General features: G+C 34.0%; 1 protein-coding gene across 1 annotated transcript; it reads right to left on the bottom strand.

The window, feature by feature from the left end:
- Positions 1 to 7,416: 7,416 nt before the first annotated feature.
- Positions 7,417 to 9,432, bottom strand: LOC134283247 (angiopoietin-2-like). The gene is made up of 5 exons (XM_062765692.1): positions 9,195 to 9,432; positions 8,950 to 9,086; positions 8,481 to 8,577; positions 8,016 to 8,183; positions 7,417 to 7,697 (listed from the first exon to the last, which is right to left on the bottom strand). The coding sequence occupies exons 1-5, from the start codon at positions 9,430 to 9,432 to the stop codon at positions 7,417 to 7,419; spliced, it is 921 nt and encodes a 306-aa protein (XP_062621676.1).
- Between the last annotated feature and the right edge of the window lie 583 nt (positions 9,433 to 10,015).

Raw genomic sequence — 10,015 nt, 5'->3', positions numbered from 1 at the left:
GAAGTAACGCATCCATGAAAACGTTTTCCGTTCAAATATTTGTTTTGATACGTCGATCAAAGGGAGAATATTACATTCAATTCTTATCATTTATTTATGATTTTAAATTAATGAAATAGAATTTTCTTTCACTTTACTATTAAATTTACGCATCAAAAACACTGCATATGAATAAGGGAAATTTGGGTAACTCGGACACTTTTCATAAAATTCCCAAATTTCTAAGAAATTAGCTGTAAATTTTTATATTCCGCATAAGTATTGCTTAGTTGCATTTTTGTGTTAGGCAACCGTAGTGCAATTTTTTGTTTTGTTTTAATACTATAAAAATAAACAAACAGCGTACATCTCGTTCACATTGACCCAGTTACCCCAATATGTTGGGGTAACTTGGACAATTGTTCAACATTTTTTCGCAATAGATATTTTAATAATAAGACTGAGGTAATATCATATATTCAAGAAGTGGTGTGAATAAGGTTTGGAAATAAAAAATTCAAAAGTATTTTTAGACAATTTGAAATCACAAGATTTTTCAAAAATCAACAGCTTAAAAAAACATACGACTTCTCAATTTTATACACAACCATTCCCCAACGATAATTTAAAATCCAGGCTTTAAGATATCAATTACAGCTGCTTTTGCAGTAAAAATGGAATTCGTTAATTTACTTACCTTGTCATTGGTCATTTGCAAAATTATTTTGTTAAAAAAGATTCTGCTTGCACACACAAGTACTCTGAAGTTGACACCAAGAAGATGCTTGAGTTTCTGATAAACAATATCTATGTGGTTTTTTGAGACCAGGTCTTCCAACAATTTATTGGCATTCCCATGGAAACCAATTGCTCTCCGTTATTAGCATACCTATTTTTGTATTAATATGAAGAAGAACTAATGCAAAATTTTATACGTGAAAAGAAGAAAACATCTGTGGCCTTCAATTCGACCTTCAGATATATTGACGACGTATTTTCAATTAACAATGGTATTTTCCATTCCTATGTCGATACGATATATCCAGGAGAGCTTGAGATAAAAAATACCACAGAGTCTGACACAGCTATTTCAAACTTGGATATTTCACTTGAAAAAGACGTTAATGGTAACCTAACAACCAAGTTATATGATAAACGTGATGACTTTAACTTTTCTATCGTCAACTTCCCTTACTTATGCAGTTCATCACCTGCATACGGAGTGTATATATCTCAGTTGATTCGATACGCAAGAGCATGCTCTACGTATGAACAATTTTTGACACGAGGTAAATTATTGACCAGCAAGTTGATGAATCAACAATATCAGCAGTCTCGTTTAAAGTCATAATTTCGTAAGTTCTGTGGTCGATACAATGACTTTGTCAGCAAATACAATTTACCATTGAGTCAAATGCTGACTGACACCTTTTTCATACCAATTGTTAGTCCATTATTTATACACTGAATTGACGACGGATTTTTCCGTTATTTTACGATCATGACAATGAGCATACGGCGGTTGTGACCGGTCAGCAGGGGATGCTCACTCCTCCATGGTACCAGATCCCAGCTCTGATGTTTTGGAGGTCTGTGTTTGCTCTGATCTTGTTTTGTATTGTTTAATTGACTTTGAGATTGAATACTGTTCGTTATCTCCATATCCTTCTCTAAGGTCGACTTCGTACTGTTTAGCTGCTCGACGTATGCTGAGTTTCTTTATCTTGACAGCTTCAAAGGCATTCTTCATAGAATCTACAGACCATTTCCCTTGTTTTGGATTTTCATTTTTTTTTCTTCTCGCCACACTTGAAATGTTTAGTAACACATGTGTCAATGGAACCGGATATATTATGAAAATACAATTAAAATGAATTTCTTTATCTACATTTTAATTTATATGCATTTTTTCACCAAAGACGATGCAAACATAAAATAATAAAACACGGTTATAGCAAACACGCTTATAATGAATTTATAACGAATCGTCCGCCCCTGCACTTTGTTATAAGCGTGTTTTACTGTAAATAGACAAAGCGCTTATAATGAGTTAATGCTGTCCCACGTACCCCAATCTAATTATGAAATGCAGTACCCTATTGCCATGCTTACTGGTATAGATTATTGTACAATTGGTTAGATAATTTTAGTTTGTGGTTTATTAAACAAGAGATTGCTGTTTAAAACACAGATGCCTTTTGTTTTTTAACAAAAATTTATAAACTAAGTTTTAGATATGAAGATGGAAACAAAACCAAGAAATCTAATATATGTTGAATTGTGACTTCATAAAATTTTTTTTATTCTGAGTTTAAACAAAAACCAAAACAAAATTTTTCCATTATATCACAACAACGTTTGCTGCATCAAAAATAGTTAAAGGCATAACGAAAGAACAACGTTTTAAAATATTGTCGTGTCATTACCAACCTTAACTAACTATAATTAACAGTTCTTTAAAACCAAAAAATACCTGTTTTGTTATTACATTTTGTTATATCCCGATGGGTATATTTTACCCTGTAAGTTCGTAAATGAAAAGGGAAGCTTTAAGGGAAGTTCTAGGTCACAGAAATTTTGGATTTCATTCCTGCATCTTTTCATCTGAATATCAAACGGAACATATAAGTACGCATCACAACCTGTCAATGCTGTAAAATCTGAAAGAGTCTGTTGCCAACTGTTTAAGGTTAAAATAAGTTTTTGTCGATCATTTACGTATATTCGTTTTCAGACGATTTTATTCTAAGAATTCACACATTAACGGCATTTCCCAGCTTTGGTAGCCGAAAAACATTTCTTCACAGTCCCATTGCTCATACCATTTATCTCAAAGACAAACATTTAACTTAAGTATGCTGATTTCTTTCCTTCTGTCTTTCCCATAACTGTATTGCTGTCATGCAGACGATTTGATTCGTTTTAATAGCAAAGGAGGACAATTCTGAAAGAAACGAAAGTAGAAAATAAGACAGGAACGTAACGAACAAGTTTCGAAACTCAGGAAAATATATTTCAAAGTAAAACTTTTTAATTATTTCTTCAAAAAAGTAATCTTGAAGCGGGAAATATACATGTAAAGACAGCTAAAGTAGTTCCGGCTGCTTAGTGCAAGCGAACTCTATATTGCATTGATGCAGTTATCAAAACACTTATTTAATCCAAGCAGAATCAAGTATTTTGAAGAAATTAAATGAAATAGTTACATGTATAACTTTAATATTTTTTGATCAAATGCTCTGGAACTAAGAAAGTAGTACTGACAAGAGGACACAGTGAAATGAGAAAGATCTCATGAGCATACGTGTACATGAGCTGAGATTGATTGATTGATTTTATATTGTTTAACGTCCCTCTCGAGAATTTTTCACTCATATGGAGACGTCACCGTATGTCGGTGAAGGGTTTCAAATTTTGACCTTTTCTCGGCACTCAGGGCCATTGAGCAGTGAGGGATCTTTATCGTGCCAACGCCTGCCGCTGACACGGGACCTCGGTTTTAAAGGTCTCATCCGAAGGACCCGCAACTTTCACTTCAAAGTGCCGAGCGCATGGCGAAGGAACAGTTGCTACCCATTTTAACGACTTGGTCAGTCGCAGCCGAGATGCGAACTCACGACCTTCCGGCCCCGGGATCATGAAGCATCTTAAGCTTAAGTCGAAATCTTCCTGTTGTAGGTAAATATTGTAGAAGTCAAACAAGCCAAAATCAAGCTGTATTAAATATTGTTTTACGAAAGTGTTGTCATTTTCAAAACTAGAGATTATTTCACTAATTGATGAATATTTAACAGGGGATTGAAAATTTGACTTACGTCTAAATGTGTTTCATGATCCTGGGGCCCGATCACTGAGCGAGCGCTCTACTGACTGAGCTTCCGTGAACGGTGAGCTTAGATTGAGTGCAATTTCTATATCTCCATGAACCCACTGTGACAATCACTTGTGTATCAGGTTAGCTTTACTGCCTGTAACAATGATTTCCCATAGTTCTTTGTCGTTGCAAAAGTCACGTGATTTAAATTGGCTGGGACATTCCCGGGTGAGCTGCCGTGTGAGTAACACGTATATTAGAGGGCAGTCGAGATTGCTACAGGTGCAGTATATTGTGCAGTATGCAACGTACAGAACCTAAGTAATAACTAAAGGCACGGAGAGCAGACCGTGGTATGTATATTTTGTATTTTTGAATTTATTCTTAGAGTGTATTTTGTAAGTATTCTTGTTTATCGAGTGACCTAAATATAACCTTGGCTTACATTCACTTGTCTAACTTATCTGTGTGAGCAGTCAAGTGTATCGGTAGCGAGAGTTTGAATACCCAGTTCTTTTACTGTCGATAGAATATTGTATGACTTTATTTGTATCACTTTTGAGTGTTTCCTTGGGTGTATTTTTGTGTTCGATAATTTTTTTGGTGAATTTTTAAAATGTATTGGGCAAAAGTGAGCAGCCGGAAGTGGTCGCCATATTGTTTTGAATTTGTAATACAATGTATGCTTTATATCATAACTTGTTGAATTATTCAGACAGACATATTTCATTTATACTTTATCTAAATATCATATCATTAAGTGTTGCCATTATATTATGTTGCCTTAATGAAAAACTTATGAGTCCTGTAAATTGTAGCGTTATGACGTGGGTGAAGTACGGGGACGTAGCTGAGTGAGCTTACGATCCAGATGGGACAATAAAGTCAAGCTTTCTGAGGGTTATCATCGCCTTTCCATAAGTTCCAGGACCACAGCCCCTGAAGTGATCGGACGATTGATGTACCCAAGCTGAAACTTTTGGTGTTAATCGAGATTCAGATAAGTCGATCTGAAAGGAGTTAGAACTTAGAGCTCGTGATTGTGGCAAACCTAGATAAACAGAGAACTGTGCAAGTGAACATTACAGGGCAACAATATAAATCATAAACAGATATAATTTGATAAAGAAAACATTTAGTCTGTCTGTCTGTCAAGTTATAAGGTTTATTGATTTTTTTTTCTTATAAGTATATGTGAAAGAGAGGTGTGGTAGTGATTGTGTATACATGTGTGATTATGTAAATATATTTTTCTTTCATTTTTTTTGTAAATAAATTTCTTTAATTGAAACTATCTTGAGTGTTATTTGGAGATAGCCTGGCTCAACCACGTTACACCTACACTGATATTTTATTACTACAATTGCATAATTAGAAAAATGCAATTCTTTATAATTTATTGATTCCTATTTGAGATAATCTGGTTTATCCCCCCACTCCACCCCCCCCCCCCCAAAAAAAAAAACCCCAAACATACAGAACTTTGTTTAGAGTCACGAATACACTGGCACAATGACATTGTTGCTGGCATTTGACCTCATAATTCTTTCTCAGATAATTCCTGACCTATATTGTTCTTCTTTTGTGATACATGTACAAAGGTGGGATATGTACTAATACTGGATGAATGTCTATAAAAATCCTTGATATTCAAATGCCGGGTATTTTACAATTGGAAAATTCTTATTTTTGGACCATTCTGATTCATGGCAGGTTTTCTCAAAATTCGGAGGGTGGAAATAATTGGCTACCATGACAACAGAGCTTTAAAAAACAGAATTCTAAAAAGTATATCATGACTTTGTCTTTTGTTTTACTGTTCATTTTTACCCCCACTCTTTTGAAAGAATGCACGATATTTAAAACGCTATTTTTATTAACAAAAATTACATTTTTTGTTTGCATCCCCTTTAAAAGTTTAAAAAAAATTCACTTACCTATATTTTTCGAAAACATTTGATAAGTATAAATTTATAAGTTATTAAATGTTCAGAATTAACAACATTTCATGAAATCCTTGATATAAGGAATTTGAATAGTGACATACCATCAATATAGTCTCAGAAATGGCACAATTATGAGATTTCTTTTTTCATAAATTAGTACATATATTCCTCTCCTATCCCCGTCTTGTCTTCAAATTTTTTATTCTTTCAAAATTTTTCTATTATTTAATAAGCAATTTCAGTTCGAGAAGGCGAACATTTTTGTTCAGGGGCACTATTAAAAAAAGTCATCAGGCGTTTAGTGATTAGGGGTGACGTGCATATAGTAGTTATGTTTCCTACACAATTCTAAATATTTGGAAATTAAAGGGGGGTTTTCCCCCTCCGTATTAACGGCCATGTTATTCTTTGTAAAAGTAACAATTATATTTGAAAAGCTACTGCAACAATTACTAAGGTCAAATTGCTCAAATGAGGGTAAATTATTTGATCTTTGCTTATAAAGTTCCAACACAACATTCATCGTTTGTGATGTTTTAAAAAAGTCATACTTTTAAATATCTTGACCTTCAATTCCTTTGTATGTCGTTTGAATGTCATATCTTTCCACACACTTTATAAACGGAATACATAAAGTTTATTTCATTGATTAAATTTCGATACGCAAGAGCATGCATTTTTTTAAAGGGTAAACAAGAATATCTTCATATTAATTGTTGGTCCATTATTTATACACTGAATTAACGAAGAATATGGAGAAAACGAACAGAATTTAATTTCAAAGTCCATAACAAAATACAAAATAGGCGCAGAGCAAATAAGGACCTCCGAAACATCGGAGGTGCCATTGAAGAGTGAGCGTCCCCTGCTGACCGGTCACATCCGTCGTGTGCGCCTTGTCGTGATCGGGAAAAACCGCGAAAATCCGTCGTCAACCCAATATATAAATAATGGACTAACAATTAGTATAAAAAACGTCATGCAGCATTTGACTCAATGATAAATTGTATTTACTGAGAAGGTCGACCGTAGAACCTACGAAATACGGATTTTCCCGTTGTTTCCCGATCGTGAAAAAGGAGCACACTGCGGAAAGGGATGCTTACTCCTCTAATGCACCTGATCCCACCTCTGATGTTTTGGAGATTCGTGCTTGTTCTGCTCCTATTTTGTATTTTTTTTTATAGACTTTCAGATTGAATAATGTTTGTCATATCCTTCTCCATATCCTTCATGTACATGTACTGTAAATATACGCTTTTGAAAATTAAGTCTAAATATTAACTTCAGATAGAGCTTGACAATTAAAAGAAACTCCTTTAGGATTGGTTGACTTTTTACGTAGGCAAGCAATTAAAAAACCACGGTGTGTATCAGAAATACGCATTTCTTTCATTTATTTATATCATAATATCTAATTCATGGGAAAAAAATATAATGAGATGAAATTAGATTAAAAAAAAATATAATACAGATATATTGACGCTTTATTGGATAATAAGTTTATAATAATGTTATATAGAACACAATAGACCTATAACACCATAATCTGTCATTGTAGATTTGACTTTGTATGTACATGTACAAGTGACCTCACGATGGACTGAATGTCGTTATTCAATAACTTATGTTAAATAAACAATAAGTAACGCGTCACTTACACATCATGTGACGTAATCAGTTATGTTTAATCATCATTAGAGTCCCCGTTATATCATCACCATACTCAAGTGGCGGATTCCATGGCATGTACCAGTCTGACGACGACCAGGGACCGTTAAGGTTGGCATAGGAACACCAGTTATACCACCAGCCACCGCCTCGTCCGTGAATAGCAGCACAGTTATCACTATCCAACCAGTCATTGTTATCCCATTTGTCGTGGTCTCTGTCCAGGGTGGAGAATGACATCCAGGACAGATTTAGGGAAGATCTCCCCGTGTCTAATATTACGTCACCTACAGTAATCAAGGATAAAATATCAGACAGTTATATACGTCAGACGAAACCATTCCCATTTTAAAAAAATTATTTATATTTGTTTAAAATTATACTTTATATCAAATTATGTAATTCTTGTTCATAATTATTTACAGTTGAGGACTTGGGTAGAAAGAAACATTCGACTTGTTGGACCGGAGTGTAAGCCAAAGGTCGTAGGCGTCAATGACATGCTTTCCATTCAAATGTAGTATTTCGTTTCTGAATTAAATTAGAAATATATATCTCTGTCTCTCTGTGTTTATTGATAGTCACATATTTAACCTGTTACTTACCTAATGTCCCGGTAGCTGGTCCCCCGAGATAAAGTCTGTAGTTGTCTGATTCACCAGAAACAGAAAAGTGATGGTAACGTTCATACATGGTTGTGCCGTTTTTTAATGTAATGTAGACGTAGAGGGTCGAGTTCCTTCCGTTGGTAAGCTGATGAATCACGTCATTTCCTTTTATATATAATTATTCTAGTATATTTAGCATGAATAAACATGATAAAGAAAAACAATATTTTCAGTTCAGGGTCACCTTGCTTAAATACAACCAATTGAAATTAAATATTTGTGCAGAGATGTCATGCTCGTCAGCAGTCGACTTGATTTTAAGTAAAATTACACTCGGTTATAAGATATCTTTATGATTACAGGTATTTATAGCATGAGAAGGGCTATTTATATTAAAATGACAAAACATAGAAATCTGAAAGGTTACTTATTAAATAAATGTTCTTATCGTAACAAAAATACCTATCCAGTAAGACTCAGCTGGGTTCCCAAAACCTTTTTTGTATTCCGCCCAAGTTCTTTTAAAACCAACAGATCCGCTTGATCGTCTCTGAATAGCCTACATATTTAATGATATAATAATAATCATATATACATTTGTATAATTCATACTCATTTCTTATTTCAAAACATTAAACATATCTGTAGGCATAACTTCAAAATGAAAACTTTGCTTAATTACGAATACTTATTTTGTACATTTTAATTGGAATTTATTATCTCGAGGCTCCTATCTCTTCAAAGTGTACACATAAAATTACTTCAGCTAGTTTTAATAAAATTAGGTATACAAATGTCATGCTAATTCCACGCCAGATTTTATTTAGCCAAAAGGTGAAAAGTCGATATTCAAAGAGATTCCGAAATCAAAGTAGTATAATTTTAAAAGTAAGACATGATTTTGTAAGAGAGAGAGAGAGAGAGATCTTACTGTCCACCCTCCGTCCTCTGTTTCCATGTTACAGTACACTTTGAGTCTGGTCTCGTTACCAAAAGGATAAATAGTATATACCCCTGACTGTTTGGGTCCGGTAGTATACATGTAGAGATCCTGACAATCTACCAAACCTGAATGAAGACGAAATACATTTATGATATTGTATTAATCATATCAATCAATACACAAATCAAAATTGAGAGAGAGAGAGAGAGAAAGAGAGAGAGAGATGTACTTACATTTTTTGACGATTTGGATATCTTTATGTGTCTTGGTTTCATCATCCTCGAGGCTCTGCACCGTCTGCCTGAGGGAATCTACGGATTTTTGGATCCTCTCTTGTTGGATCAGAAGTTCTCGGATTTGTAACATTGTCTCGCCATAAATGGAGCAGCAAGTTTTTTCTTTCGAGTAAATGTACTGAGAACTTGTGCTCAAGAAGCTGCAAGCAAGGAAGGCTGCCAATACCATTGCCATGTTTCAATTTTCTTGTTGATGTCTTAACTAAAGTGTTTCTAGAATAAAGCGTTTTGGAATATATGCAGGGCTTTATATATCCCTGAACAGGGAAGTCTAAAATTTAACCAATGAATTAATTCAATACCCCCACAACCCCCCGCTCCTTCGAAAAAGAAAAAGTCAAACTTTACTGTTAAGCATAAAATAAAATTTTGAAATCAAATTATAATTCAAACATGTGATAAAGCATGGATCAGGCGCGTTATATCAGATAGGGACGGGTCAATCCCTCCACTTATTCTAAGTATATTTTTAAAAATATCATTATATGAATTCACAAAGTTCACGCAGTGAAACAAACACACACACATCAACAGTACACAGTGATTTTTGTAATACCTTTTATTCTTGGTACCACAATAAACAAAATATCATTAAAAAAGACAAGGCCCTCATCAAAATAGATTTAAAGATAAATTCATGGACAGTGGTATCTTGTTTTGTGTATCTTGTATAATGTTTTGATTCTAAAACTTAATAAATTGAAAATAAATCATTTCTACTATCCTTTCTTTTTTTCAGTATATTATTAAGATCTATC

This window comes from Saccostrea cucullata, unplaced genomic scaffold (assembly GCF_032062105.1).
Source record: "Saccostrea cucullata isolate Sc308-1 unplaced genomic scaffold, CSIRO_AGI_Scuc_v1 ctg5206, whole genome shotgun sequence".
In the NCBI taxonomy this organism is placed as follows: domain Eukaryota; kingdom Metazoa; phylum Mollusca; class Bivalvia; order Ostreida; family Ostreidae; genus Saccostrea; species Saccostrea cuccullata.
The sequence above is the reverse complement of the archived record's forward strand: the minus strand, read 5'-3'. Positions and strand labels throughout refer to the sequence as shown.